This window comes from Labeo rohita, chromosome 17 (assembly GCF_022985175.1).
Source record: "Labeo rohita strain BAU-BD-2019 chromosome 17, IGBB_LRoh.1.0, whole genome shotgun sequence".
NCBI classification, from domain to species: domain Eukaryota; kingdom Metazoa; phylum Chordata; class Actinopteri; order Cypriniformes; family Cyprinidae; genus Labeo; species Labeo rohita.
The window spans coordinates 25,425,273-25,441,001 of record NC_066885.1 but is presented as its reverse complement, the minus strand read 5'-3'; the positions used below and the strand labels follow the sequence as shown (position 1 = coordinate 25,441,001).

Here is a 15,729-nt window from a genome sequence, read left to right as displayed (position 1 = left end):
TTAAAATAACTCCAATTCAAAGTTCAAAGTTAGCGTTCTCTTGGTTCTTACTGTGGCGTGTAGCTTCCGTAATGAGGTAGGACTGATTTTTATTTTTATTTATATTTATATTTTTATTATTATTATTATTATTATTATTATTATTATTATTATTATTATTTTATTTTATTTTATTTTTTTTTTTTTTTTTTTTTTTTTTTTTTTTTTTTGTTTATTTATTTTATTTATTTATTTTTTTAAATTAAATTCATGTCCCAGTCATGTTTTCTTGGTTAAAGTTCACTTCCAGAACTAAAATTTGTAGATAATTTACTCACCCACTTGTCTTCCAAGATGTTCGTGTCTGTCTTTCTTCAGTCGTAAAGAAATTTGTTTCTTGAGGGAAAACATTCCAGAATTTCTCTCCATATAGTGGACGTCAATGGTGCCCCCTAGTCTGAACCTCCAAAATGCAGTTTAAATGCAGATTCAAATGGCTCTAAACAATCTCAGCCTAGGAAGAAGGGTCTTATCTAGCGAAATATGTCATTTTCAAAACAAATTGACAATTTATATACTTTTTAACCTCAAATGCTCGTTTTATCTCGTCTCTGCGATACGTAGTTTGTGTAATCCGGTCGGAAAACTGTTTTCTTGTTCAATGTCAAAATTGTCCTACATCAAGGCAGGATTTATAACATGAACCAATCAGAGCTGAGCATAAACAGTCATACCCAATCATATTGCATAGCCTCCTCTCATGTGACTTTCCCCCATTCATTCTCAATTACCCCCCCCATCAAACTCGCGCACACTTCACGGTTAAAACTCAGTGGGCTCAGGGGAGACGAAAGAGACACATACTCCCACTGTAGCTTTACCTGCTGGTGTCGCTGTTGGACAGTGTTTCTTTAGAAGAAAAAAAAAAAAAGAGTGATTTATACACTTATTAATGCTGTTATATTTTGTAATATTGGCATTGTTTTATTTTTGCACTATATTATTATTATAATTTTTTTTTTTTTTTTTTTTTCCCTCATCCAGTATTTTGAGGCATTGCCTCCCTTGCCTCTTTGGAGGAAATGCCCCTGCTGAACATTCATTGATGCTGAAGAAGGCAGTGCACTATATTATGAGAGTGCCATTTCAAACACATCCTATGTTTGTTTTTATTTATTTATTTATTTATTTATTTTTATTTATTTATTTTTTTTGTGTTGGCATCAGTAAGCGATTCTTACAAGATACACTGACACACAAACACGTCTAGCTCAGCTCAGTATATCCAACTGTGAGGCGCTGATCCTGCCATGTGTGTTCACATCAGGACAGACGATGATGGATAAGGTCATCAGATGACAAGAGACAACAATCGCATACTGTTTCACTCTACCTGAGATGCTTCTCTACAGTAGCCTAGATTATTTGCTGTTCACATTGCAGATACAAACGCAATGCACATACATACATACATGCTTGTATTGTATGTTGTTCACCATTTGTTTGGAGACGCTGACAAAACCTCCACCTGGATGTACTGTCTTGATGCCCACAGAGACAGCGAGAGTTTGTTTTTAATGGTACTATCATTAATAATTGATGCAGTGTGGTGGAGCTCCAAAGGACTTTAATGGATTTACCTGCAAGAGATTGCGATGCTTCGCGCAAGTGCATCAACCTGGAGAAAAACATCTTCCAGTGTCAACAAACAGCAGGTTCTGCTGAATACCATATGAAGTGACATCCTACAGAGGCAGCACTTCTGGAAGATTGTTACATCATGCATATTGGCTAATATTTAATCATTTGGTTATATACATGTTTTCCATAAATCTCATTTGTTCTCACGTGTCTAGCAAACATGGTTACACTTCCATGTTTATGATATTTGATGAGCTTTATGTATGTATGTTGATTAATGTTTATATATAAATAAAAGCCTAAATTAAATGTTTATCATATAAAATGAGTCTTGTATTGAACTTCTGTCCATACCTTTACAGTGTCTTTGATATGTGAAACTTTAGATTGCATGGACTTTTAATGAATGCTAGCAATGCCAGTCATGTGTCAGTATAATTGCTCGTAAACAATGTCAGGTAATGTCACATTTACCTCAGAAAAAACATATTCTGTGACTGACCATAAACTCATTAGTCAGCTAAAAAATGAACTTTAGAGTAGAACATTTCGCTAAATATATACACTTTATAACACTCATTAAGTTTTACTGATCTTAAATATTTTAGTTCTAATAAATCAAGTTTATGACAGCTGCTATTCAAATGTTTATATTTCATAAAAATTAATTGAAGTAGAAATTATGTAGTTTACAGTTAGTATTATAATTTGTATATAGATATACATATACATATACATATACCTAGATTATTATATAATAAAAACGTTAATATTCTAAAAACTTTGTCATTTAAGTGTTTGCATATAAATCTAATTTTAACCTTCAATATTATAGTAATGTAATACCACCTGTCTCTCATGTATATTTTACAGCATTAGTTGAGAGATACCTGTTGTATATCCAAAATAATTGGTATTGAATTGAATCTCAAGCTTTTGAAGCATAATCAAATTGTAAAATTTGTTAAAACCCAGTTGTACTTTGGACCCCAAAGTGGTCACAGGTCAATTTTTCCAATTATTATATATATATATATTTTTTTTTTTTTTTCTAGTTCGGGTTCTTTTATATGTAACTGCTATGAGTTTAACCTGTGTATTTTGTTTCCAAGTGTATGTTAGTCTGTGGATGACACTTCATGTGCCTGCATGTGGCTTCTCTCAGGAGACGACCTTGAGGGCGTCCTCTCCTCCTTCTCATGTGTTATGGGAGGGGCGAGCTGTGGGAAGGGAAATGTGATCAGGGCACCAACAACTCTCTTCCGCTGGATAAAACCTGTTGGGATTCTTCATTTTTCTCAACCCTTCAGATAACAGCAATGGAAATTGCTGGTGGTTGTGATGATAAAACATCATGCCACAATTGCCGTCATTTATAACAGATCGCTTCTTAACGGGAAGAGCTATTAGTACCACGAGTGTTTTAATGAGCACTTCAGACTGAAAAATGAGTTGGCAGTAGAAGATTTAAAAGCAGTTTTTGATGCTTTTACACAGCAGGTGCTTTGATTACTGGTATTTGCTCTGAAAAGTCTCAGTCCTGAGTCATATCTAGTGCCTAGAATATGGAGATTTGTGGGTGGCAAGCCCACTGAAAGTGTTAAAGAACCTCATTAGCTTTAGAGGGGAAGGTGACTATATAGATTATGGGCTGATGTTGATTTATGTTGTAAGCTTTATTAGCGTGGCCCTGACAGGCAGCATCTTGTGCCACTGGGGATTATTTGACCTACAGGGCTGCCCGGGTCACAAACAGGGCTGCCATGACAGAATGTACTGACGTGTGACCTACCCTGCCATGTGTTTGTGGGGGTTTTGACGTTTAGTGAGATTGCACTAACAGAAGGCCTTGGAGGCGTATAAACCAGAATTAAAGGAATGTTCTGGGTTCCATATGAAGTTAAGCTCTAGCAACAGCATTTGTGGCATAATGTCGGTCATCACAGAAAAGGATTTTGGACTCATCGCTATAGTTTTTGTCAAAAACATTTTTTGTAATACCATACATAAGCTTTTATTTAAAGGGATAGTTCCCCCAAAAATGAAAATTACCCCATGATTTACTCACCCTCAAGCTATCCTAGGTGTCTATAACATTCTGTTTTCAGATGAATACAATTGGAGTTCTGGTTCTTCCAAGCTTTATAATGGCGGTGAATGGGCGTTGATTTCAAGCCCAATAAAGTGCATCCATCCTTCATAAACGTGCTCTGCGTGGCGCCGGGAGGTTAATAAAGACCTTCCGAAGCAATTCGATGCATTTGTGTAAGAAAAATATCCATATTTAAAACTTTATAAACTCTAATGCAGAGTCCGCTAACTGTCATACGTGCATTCACATAGGCGAACGTGGTGATGAATGTGGAAGTGCAGAAGGGAGTTTTGTAGTACGTGTCATTTCCTTTCTGAACACTGTATGATCGGATGTGGATGTCATACCTAATGGGAAGTGTGAAGTATTTTTGATTTTAGTAGAAAGTTAATAGGAAGACGCAGTGATTTCTTGAGTCAGGACTACCCATACTGGTAGACTGCTAGGCTGTGTTCTTGTATAATAATACTGATGCTTTTAATGTCCAGTGTGCACAAAAAAATTTGATGATAAAATTGGGAATAGTGATTAAAAATGTAAACTTCCAAAATGCAGTTTAAATGCGGCTTTAAACAATCCCAAATGCAGTTGTAAACGATCCCAGCCGAGGAAGAAGGGTCTTATCTAGCAGAACGATCTAGCAGAGCAAGGCAAGAGGAGTGTTAGAGAACAAAAAAAGTATATAAATATATTATTTTTATGAAAATAATATATTTATATACTTTTTTTGTTCTCTAACACTCCTCTTGCCTTGCTCTTCTTGAACTCTGTGTATTCTGGCTCAAGACCCAGTTAGGGTATGTCAAAAACTCCAGATCGTATTTCAAAATCATCACTGCAGAAGTATCGACCCAGTCTTTGCAAAGTAAACATGAAAAGATCAAACACCCTTAACAAAAAAGGTAAAACGGTGATATAGGACAATTTTGAAGTTAAGGGAGAACATGAGATGGGAGTTTTTCGACATACACTAACTGTCATGAACCGGAACAAAAACAGTCCGGGCAGAGTTAGACAAGACGAGCGTTTGACATTAAAAAGTATATAAATTGTATTATTTGTATTAAAATAACCGATTGTTTCGCTACATAAGACCCTTCTTTCTCGGCTGGGATCATTTACAACCGCATTTGGGATCGTTTGCAGCCGCATTTAAACTGCATTTTGGAAGTTCAAAATCGGGGCACCATAGCAGTCCATTATATGGAGAAAAATGCTGAAATGTTTTCCTCGAAAAACATAATTTCTTTACGACTGAAGAAAGAAAGACATGAACATCTTGGGTGACAAGTGGGTGAGTACATTATATGTGAATCTTTGTTTTGGAAGTGGACTTCTAACGTGCTAAATGTAATTTTCATAGAAAATTTTGTTCTATTCTACTTCTAAATGTACCATCATTCTTCTCTATAGTATTATATGGAACTGACCAACAACTTCAGTGATTTGTGTGATTTAGTAGCAAATTGAAGAAAAGTTTGTTTTTCAAGGCACTTCTCACTTCATACTCAGAAGTGTAAAACTCTGACAAACCCTGACCAATAAGCCAATAAGTGCTGCCATCTACTTGTTATAATGGTGATTTTATTTTTTTTATGTATTTTATTTTTTTTAACTTTACATAAATGTTTGTTAAATGTTTGGTCATCCCATTCAAAATAACATTCAAATTGGATAATTTTAGAGTTTAAAGTGCTGGAAATAATAGTTGAAATAGGTGAAATGCTTAAGTTATTGAAAAGTGCTTGAATTTCTCTCTCAAAAAGTCCTTGAAATTAATAATGTAATGACATTTGACTATTGCTGCCACAACAGTGTTATACTACTACTGGCTTTCCAATGCATGTCAGCGCTGTTTATAACACAGACTTCTGAGCTGAATTTAAATGATTCTCACTAGATTTCGCAGCGGCCTTGTTCCTTCTGCGGCAAATTCAAACACTTCTCACTGGATCGCGTAACAGTGTTACGAAATCATCTTTGGTTTCCAGAGTAAAGCTGTTCTGAGCTTGGACAAGTATGTTTGCGTTGTGATTGGAGTTGAGATATAGTCTGTGCTGCACAACTCAAACGATTAGCATGCTTTTTTTCATTTTGCCGTTTTGATGTTTCTCATAAATAACAGAAATTATAGTGCTTATGAGTTGAACAGTGCGGCGGTCGCACCAGTGTGACCGCTCACAAAATTTAGTCGCACCAACAGAAAAAGTGGTCGCAGTCTGGAGCCCTGCTAGTTCAACTCACCCAAAGCCAGGCATACTAGGTGTAGAGAGCGAAACATCCCACTAGCAAAGCTTCATTTTGGATGCACCTCTGAATAGCTTTTCTGAGACTACATTCTATTATGCATCAGTGATTTTCTTTCCTATAACTAAATTGAGCATACCCTTGGCTGTGATGAATGTCACTGTGTGAAATCACAAATGCAGTCCAATGCACTGCATGTGTGCTACATATACAATGTATTTTTCCTGCATTATGATGAAGTCACTCGTCCCTAGGGCGTGATTTACATTCTGTGTCCCACACATTCCAATCGTTCCTTGGAATCTCATGCAGATCTGGTTTTACGGACTGTACCATCAGGTTTTTATCTGGATCATTTTTATGGAAGGTGACAACTTGCGCCGAAGTGACTCTTTCTTTCTCATTTTCAATGCAGCCATCCACGAGTTCCCCAAGGATATATTCACCAACAGACAGCGTACGCAAGGAGCTGTACTGCTACACATATTTGCGGTAGGGGAACTTTATTTGTGCACGTCAGTCAACAACTAACCTTGCTCACCAGTTGACCTTGTCATCCAGGATAAATGGTGCTTGTCTGAGAATTTTATGACAATTATAAATGGTTTGTCAGCTCTCGTCCTCATTTATAATTGGTCATGAGTTTGCTATCGGGTTCACGGCGCTGAGGCGATCCTGTGAACACGTGCTTATAAAACAGAAGACCACTTAGACATGCAGCTTAAATTATCAAGCCTGTTATGATGCATTTCATTTTGATCTTTAATGGATTTATTGTGGTTTCTGCTTTCCATTTCAGGCTCTATATATGTTTCTGGCCCTTGCTATTGTCTGTGATGACTACTTTGTGACCTCTCTAGAGAAGATCTGTGAGGTGAGAATAAATGCGCTGTGGTAACAATGAGCTTCAAGTTCTTAGAGTTACTACAATATGTTAACTCTTAGTTATAGGTCCGGGTGGTTGCTTCGTGAGTTTATTTATTTATTTATTTATTTTTTGCTTTAAAGGGGATTCAATTAGAGATGCAATTTCTAATTATAATACAACCAGAGCATGCTGACAGCATGCATTAGCCATCAAAGTACTGTCTTTTTTTTAACAAATTTGCTGTCTTTTACAATAAATTGAGACCAATTACTGTCTGACATTAAATCACCTGCTGCAAGCAATGTTCTTATTATGCATAATCCTTAAAAATCCATTACTAAAGGTTATAGTTATTCAGCTGATTTATTTAATTTTTTAAATATCTGTCAGCATTTAGTGTCAAAATGTTCCTAAAAAACACGCAAGTGTCTGGTCAACATGACTCCTAAACCAGCCTATATAGCATTTTTTTTTTTTAAAGAAATAATTTACTCAGTTTATTTACAAATTGTGAGTTGTAATTTATTTACTTCATATAGTTTGAAACCTGCTTTATTTTTGTGGTATACCACAAAAGGTTTTTTTTTTCCCCTAAAGAATTTTATGCAGATGTTTTATGACATGTTTTAATGAGTGACAGTTTTGGCTCCATTAAGGACCAGAAAACACCACAAGTCGATCAATCAGTGTTTCTTTTTTTTTTATATATATATATATATATATATATATATATATATATATATATATATATATATATATATTTTTTTTTTTTTTTTTAAAGAAGTTTCTTGTGTGCATCAAGGCTGCATTTATTTGAAATAAAAAAGTAAAAAAAAAAAGTGAAATATTATTACAATGTAAAATAATGTTTTTCTATTTTAATATACACAAAAATGTAATTTATTCCTGTGATCAAAGATACATTTTCAACATCATTACTCCAGTGTTCAGTGTCATATTATCCTTCAGAAATCATTCTAATATGCTGATTTATTATTAGCATTGGAAACAGTTGTACTGTTTAATATTTTATGGAACCTGTGATGCTTTATATCAGGATTCTTTGATTAATAAATAGTTTAAAAGAATAGCATTTATTTAAAATATGAATCTTTTCTAACAGTATACACTACCGTTCAAAAGTCAAAAGTAGTTTTTTTTTTTTTTTTTGAAAGAAATTACTTTTATTCAGCAAGGATGTGTTAAAATGATAAAACTTATATTGTTAAAAAAGATTTATGTTTTGAATAAATAAATCTTTTTATCTTTAATTTAAAGAATTCTGAAAAAAGTGTCACAGGTTCCAAAAAAATTTTGGAAACCCAACTGTTGCCAAATGTACATAAAACATTAATTTATATTGCAATAACATTTTGTATTATTACTTTTTGTTTCTGCATTTTTGATTGCATAAATGCAGCCTTGATGAGTATATCAGGCTTCTTTTAAAAAAACAAAACAAAAAAAAAACATTACAAGTGTTACTCATCCCAAACTATTGTTCAAATGTTTTGTCTATTTTTTTTTTTTTTTTTTTTTTTTAAGAAATTTATACTTGAATTCAACAAAACTGCATTAAAATTAATAAAAAATGTTAGTAAAGACTGATATTTGTTAAATCTAATTATTTTGAACTTTATATTCATTAAAGAATCCTGAAAAATTTCACAAAAATGTTTTTTAGATGATTATTTTATTTGAGCAGCAAATAAAATATTTATCTGAGCAGAAAATTCTGATTTGCCATCATAGGAATAAATTAAGATTGAAAATATTAAAATATAAAATGTTATTTTAAATTGTAATAATATTTCACAATATCACCATTTCCGTCATGATGTTTCCAGTTAATAGTGTAAAAAAAGAAATGACCAAAATCATTTAAGACCGAACTGTTACTTTAAGAGCTACTAGTCAGTCAGTCAACCCACTTAAAGTTTTGCACATCTCCGGAGTCTATTCAGACCTTTTAATTATTACCTCCGCACATCCGCTGTGTGATTCTGTATGTTCCTCCCATCCATCAGAAACTGCACCTGAGTGAAGATGTAGCAGGAGCGACCTTCATGGCAGCTGGAAGCTCCGCCCCCGAGCTGTTTGCCTCTATAATTGGTAAGCCACACGCACAGGTGCTTGTATATGCATTAGTCATGTGTCAACAGATGCTGTGGATCAGAACCCTCTTGCTTTGTTTTGCAGGTGTGTTCATAACACATGGAGATGTGGGGGTGGGTACCATAGTGGGCTCAGCCGTGTTCAACATCCTGTGCATCATCGGCGTGTGTGGGATATTTGCGGGGCAGGTGAGAAAATCTCGCAGTGCTATATTACAGCTCAACTCCTTTGGAGCTGCTGCCACTCTTGACCTTTTCATGTTGTCATCTGGGCATTGCGAAATGAAAATTACTTTTCAGGCTTGCTTTTTTCCCCTTTTACTCTCATTTCAAACAATGGTTTATTTTTTTAATAAATAAACCACTGTTTTAAAAAGTCCAATGTAAAATTCTACCACTTTAAATACAGGATTCACAGGCATTGCTTTAATGAGATCCAAGAACAATCTTTTTTTTTTTAAAGCACATCGCTGTGGTATTTTTGTCTTTTGAGAAACAAAACCTTTTTTGTTTTGGCTTATGGCATGACTTGAGGGTATAGTTGACATGATAAATTTAACAAAGCAAAAATAGTTACTCTTGTTGACTTCTGTTTACAAAGCTCTTCTCCTTTTTTCACTAGGTTGTTTTTCTCACCAAGTTTTCTGTGTTCAGGGACTCAATCTACTACATTTTGTCTGTGGTCGCCCTTATTGCAGTAAGTGTCCTTAATCTAATGAGCTCTGGTAACTAAGTGGCAAAATAGAGTAGGTTTTGGAAGTAAAAATCCCATTAAGTTTCTCCACAAAGAAACTGATAATTTGTAATAATGCAAAAACCTTTCAAGACGGATGCACTATGAGCTTTGATGAAAAATGTAAAAATGGCTTAGAAGCTTTTATGAAGAAAAGTCAGTAATGCTTGTAGAAGTTACAGTCATTATGGAGTAGAGTGTTTCTAAATGGGCCAGTAACCATCCAAAACAAAAGATTGTGCAATAAGCTTCAAATTTTTTTTTTTTTTTTTTTTTTAGTCAATTACTTTATTGCTTTATTTCATGCTGCAGTTTCATATTTGATTGCAGTATTTGCAGTGCATTCCTTAAAAGGTTTTAAAGGAGAAATCCACTTCCAGAACAACAATATACATATAATGTACTCACCCCCTTGTCATCCAAGATGTTCATGTCTTTCTTTCTTCAGCTGTAAACTGTTTTTTGAGTTAAACATTTCAGAATTTTTCTTCATATAATGGACTGATATGGTGCCGAGTTTGAACTTCCAAAATGCAGTTTAAATGCAGCTTCAAATGATCCCAAATGCAGTTGTAAATGATCCCAGCTGAGGAAGGAAAGGTAGTGATCAGTTATTTTCATTTTAAAAAATACAATTTAAATACTTTGTAATCTCAAATGCTTGTCTTGTCTCACTCTCGCTGAACTCTGTGTATTCTGGCTTAAGACAGTTAGGGTATGTCGAAAAACTCTGAAAAACTCCAATCGTATTTTCTCTCTCGACTTCAAAAATCACTGCAGAAGTACCGACCAAGTCTTTGCAAAGTAAATGTGAAAAGATCAAATACCCTCAACAAAAAAGGTAAAACAGCGATATAAGACACTTTTGAAGTTGAGGGAGAACATAAGATGGGAGTTTTTCAACATACCCTAACTGTCATGAACCGGAAAAAAACAGTACAGGCAGAGTGAGACAAGACGAGCGTTTTACATTAAAAAAAGGATCTAAATTGTATTATTTTATGAAAATAATCAATCGTTTGAAGCCGCATTTAAACTCTATTTTGGAAGTTCAAAATCAGGGCACCATACCAATCAATTATATGGAAAAAAATCCTGAAATGTTTCCCTCAAAAAACATAATTTCTTTACGACTGAAGAAAGAAAGACATGAACATCTTGGATGACAAGGGGCGAGTACATTATCTGTAAATTTTTGATCTGAAAGTGAACGTCCCCTTCAAGGGATAGTTCACCCAAAAATGAAAAATCTGTCATTAATTACTCGTCCTCATGTCGTTCCAAACCCGTAAGACCTTCGTTCATCTTCTAAACACAAATTAGGATATTTTTTATGAAATCCGGGAGCTTTCTGACCCTGCGTAGACAGCAATGCAACTGACACGTTCAAGGCTCAAAAAGGTAGTAAGGACATCGTTAAAATAGTCCGTGTGACACCGTTCAACATTAAATTTATGAAGCTATGAGACTGACACAAAAGAGAAGAAATTGTAGAATATTTATTTTGTTTTCTTTGTGCACAAAAAGTATTATTGTAGCTTCATAACATTAGGGTTGAACCACTGATGTCAAATGGACTATTTTGTTTTTACTCCCTTTCTGGCCCTTAAACGTGGTAGATATGTTGCTGGCTATGCAGGGTCAAAAAGCTCTCGGATTTCATCAAAAATATCTTCATGTGTTCCGAAGATGAACGAAGGTCGTACAGGTTTGGAACGACATGAGGGTGAGGAATTAATTAACAGAATTTTCATTTTTGGGTGAACTGTCCTTTTAAATACACAGATATAAAGGCTTCCATCTTTGCCTCTCTCTTTTAAAACAACAGCAACAACAAAAACTTTGTTCATGTTGGGGCTCGTTGGTTTGGTTCAAGTCTTTATTAAATACCTTTTTTAAATATCTGTGAAGGAAATGCATGAAAAAGTACAGGGTTGTCACTGTTGAGCTCTATAGAGAATGTAATTAACACATGCAGTGAAAAACTGCTGTCACTCCATGAATATTTACAGAGACTCTCAACTTTTCTTTCAGTTTATTTACGATGAAGAGATTTTATGGTAAGTGAACCTCTGTCGGAGTATAATTTATTCTGAATGGTTGAAAGCAGACACCTGATTGTATTTCTCCTCCTCTGTCTCTGCAGGTGGGAGAGTCTGATACTGATTGTCATGTACATTGGCTACATTGTCATCATGAAGTGAGTCTACCTTTTTATTTATTTTAATTAAAATGTTTAACCTTAAAGGATTAGTTCACTTCCAGAATAAAAAATTACTCACCCCCATGTCATCTGAGATGTTCATGTCTTTCTTTCTTCAGTCAAAAATAAATTAAGGTTTTTGAGGAAAACATTCCAGAGTTTTTCTCCATATAGTGGACTTCAATGGTGATCAATGGGTTGACGGTCCAAACTGCAGTTTCAGTGCAGCTTCAAAGGGGATCTGCACAATCCCAACCAAGGAATAAGGGTCTTATCTAGCAAAACAATCTATCATTTTCTAAAAAAATAAAAATGTATATACTTTTTAACCACAAATGCTCATCTTGCACTAGCTCTGTTATGCGAAAGCGCATTTTTTTGTAAATGGTGTTTGACTCTCTTTGCACATTCGCTTTGTAAAGGCTGGGTCGGTACAGCCACCTACGTCACACTTGTTCTTTCCAGCGTGATTATGTAATGTGTGAAGTCCAGCTAGTGCAAGATGCGCATTTGTGGTTAAAAAGTATAGAAATGTTTATTTTCTTTAAAAATTGAGCCTTGTGGGCAGTCCCGTGTTCGAATCCTGCCTCGTGGACCTTTCCTGATTTTTATCCAACCCCCCCCCCCCCCCAAACTAGCTTCCTGTCAAAATCCCCACTTTCCTACCCAGAAAAATGAAAAATGCAGAAAAACGCCAAAAAAAATTACCAATCATTTCATTAGATATAAGACCTTATTTCTCAGTTGGGATCGTGTAGAGCCCTTTGAAGCTGCATTGAAACAATATTTTACTCAAAAACCTTAACTTGACTTGACATGGGGGTGAGTAAATTATTAGGAAATTTTTATTCTGAAAGTAAACTAATCCTTTAAGAATCTTTAAATTATTGTGTTTTACATTAGTGTTATTGAAAAATGTATTGCTGTGGTATCGAAATTAGTATTGAATATTTAATTTTTGCTGGTGTTGCTGCTTACTTAAATTTTGATGAATTAATAACAGAACTACATGCTACTTCGATGAGCTGATTTATGGTGCAGTTACATTTACTGCTGTTCAATAAATTTTCATGGCAAAATCCAGTCATTTCAATAGGATTTCACACTATCAGGATTTTTGTGTGGTGAGCGAAAGATTTCCCCAAGCAGATTTTGTTCAGGTTGGTCATTTGCCATGTCAACCAGCAGAAAGCTGCTTGGTTTTAAAGTAATTTCCTTGTGAGCTGTGATTCATCACTACACTAACAATAGACAATTGACCTTTTTACCAAGGATATTTCACCATTTTTTTTTTTTTTTTTTGCTAGGTTTAACACTAGCATGCAGAACTACTTTTCGGGGAGGAAAGACAAGGGAGTCGCCAATGGTAACACGGTCATCAGCGAGATGGAGGATGGTAGTAAATATCATCTTTTATTTGAAGATGATCCATCACGGCCGTTACTCAGACCATCTAAGGGTAACTAGACAGGCTTCCTCATGGGCTAGTAGCGACTAACCCTCTGCCGCTTACAACAAAGTCAGATCTTGTTCTCTTTAAATTAATTCCACTCTACTATCTGTATTTCTGCTGTTTGTAAACCTACGCCAACAGCACTTATTGAAAGCGTAGCCATCTGACATCCCTTATAAGAGGCTGACACTTTGCTTCCTTGCTGAATAACTGCGGTGCGCTTTCTGTTTCAGAGCGTGGTGTCCTGTAGTGCAGCTCTAACTGTCGTGCTGCGTGGCGGTCTCTGTCACCCCCCCCTGCTGAAGCCTGTCTGTTTAGCCTTACTAAATCTGCCCTGGCTCCTGTCTCATCCTGCCGTGCTGTGTGTGTGTGTGGTTATGTCTTGGTCTCAGTACCAGTGATACATCCTTCCACTCGTTTACAAAATGGTATCTGTCACTGTGTCTGAAAGATAAGGTTTGCATTCATGTATTCATTTGAGGTGTTATGAAGATATCTGCCAAGGACAAAGGCAAGTGAAATACAGATATGGTAAAAACATTATTAAATCAGAATTGAGAATGTTCCTGGTGTCATTATGCAGTTTATGCATTCTGCATTTATCAATGCATGTTGTTCTAAAGGTAAAAAAAAAAAAAGGTCCCAATATTAGGTGGCCTAAACTATTATGTACTTTCATTAAAAAATAAGTACAATGTACTTATTGTGTTCATATTGTATTCCAAAACACTTCGCTGCTATCGAGGTGGGACACAGATAAGGTTAGAGACAGGTTTGGTGGTATGGGTAGGTTTTAGGGTGTTTAAGGGTAGATTTAAGGTGTACGGTGTATAAATGCAATAACGGCCCCCAGTGGCCTGTTTCTTTCAAATTTCTTACAGACCTTTAGAGCCGTGAGTCAAACATGCCCACAAAGTTTCGTTCTGATCGACCGCCATCAACCTTGTCTAATAGGTGCTCAAATTTCATCAGCTCATGGCGGCCATGTTTTTTGAGATGCGCAAATGTTATTATAAACACTGTTATTATAAAAGACCATGCATACTGATTTTCATGTCGATAGGACAAACTGTCTAGTTCTAGCCATTTTAATTTGATTTAATTTTTTTTTTCTTTTCTTTTCCCCCTCTTATAGCACCACCAAGTGGCCAAGCTCTAATTTTTATTTATTTTTTTTTTTTTGATAATTATTGATGTTCACTCCCCAGAGAATCTTGCTGCACTGGTTTGGTTCCAGCCAACTGAAAAACCTAAGACTAGTTCACATAAGTAGGTTTTTTTTTTTGTTTGTTTGTTTGTTTTTGTTTTTTGTTTTTTTTTAAAAATGACATGAGACACTTGAGCCTGCGACGAACGGTTTAGAAGTTATGAGCCATTTTCGTACTTTTGATTTGCTGTAACACCCCATTAGGCCGATTGGGGTGAGCATTGATGTTGCAGGTGGTCTGAGTACTACCATCCCTCCAAGTTTCAAGTCTCTACGACTTCCGGTTTGGTCTGCCTGATCAGTTTTACGTGGAGATTGGTGATCCTTGGCCATTCTAACAATTACAATAAGGTTTTAGCACTACATGCTCAAATCCCTAATTACAGAAGTTAATTACAGATGTAATTACATGCAGGTATTTTTTAAAGGGGTCATATGATGTTGCTAAAAAGAACATCATTTTGTGCATTTGGTGTAATGCAGTGCGTTTACGTGGTTTGAGGTTCAAAAAACGCATTATTTTCCACATACTGTACATTATTGTTGCTCCTGTCTGTCCTACCTTTCTGAAACGTGTCGATTTCACAAATCTCATCGTTCTGTAAAGCGCAGTGTGCTCTGATTGGCCAGCTATCCAGTGCATTGTGATTGGCCGAATACCTCAAGCGTGTGACGGAAATGTTACACCCCTTACCATGTTGTGATGCCGTGTTCCGCCACGTCAAGACAAGAAGAATAAAACCCATTATAAATGAGACATTTGTTGGATCCAGTAAGGACATAATTACTGATTATAACGAGTCATACTGTCTTTTTTTGTGTTGCGTCGTGTCTCGCTGAGTAAACAACACCATGTCTGCATTTGTGATTGTAAAAACAACAAACAAGCACTACTCTACACTGCTCAACTTGTGTTTAAGTAGCCAGTAGCAAATCCTTTAATAATGAAAATGTACTTACAGGCTGCGAGTCAGAAGCACCAGACTGTCCTTGCAAAGTTGGAAGGACAGCAAACTCTCCCAGGTTCAGAAAACAGTCTGCGCCGCACACATTTGAATATTTGTGTTGTACTGTTCCGGAACAGTGTTGTAAATATAACTTAACCACTAATTTCTAGTTGTGTACTCATTTGGAGGGCCAAACAAAGTACTTTTGCTTTTGCAATGAAACCCACAGCAGCATCTCAACAACA

General features: G+C 35.6%; 1 protein-coding gene across 4 annotated transcripts in view; it reads left to right on the top strand.

Moving 5' to 3' along the window:
* The window catches only part of slc24a4a (solute carrier family 24 member 4a), a 47,120-nt gene that overhangs the window by 19,139 nt on the left and 12,252 nt on the right, over positions 1-15,729 (top strand). For 2 of the 4 annotated variants that reach the window (XM_051133972.1, XM_051133971.1), the window contains exons 4-11: positions 6,375-6,451; positions 6,759-6,833; positions 8,855-8,939; positions 9,027-9,130; positions 9,564-9,638; positions 11,709-11,734; positions 11,821-11,874; positions 13,185-13,336. In XM_051133972.1, the coding sequence (XP_050989929.1) occupies positions 6,375-6,451; positions 6,759-6,833; positions 8,855-8,939; positions 9,027-9,130; positions 9,564-9,638; positions 11,709-11,734; positions 11,821-11,874; positions 13,185-13,336 (648 nt within the window). The remainder of the gene's footprint in view (positions 1-6,374; positions 6,452-6,758; positions 6,834-8,854; positions 8,940-9,026; positions 9,131-9,563; positions 9,639-11,708; positions 11,735-11,820; positions 11,875-13,184; positions 13,337-15,729) is intronic. The other 2 variants (XM_051133974.1, XM_051133973.1) reach the window with 2 other exon arrangements.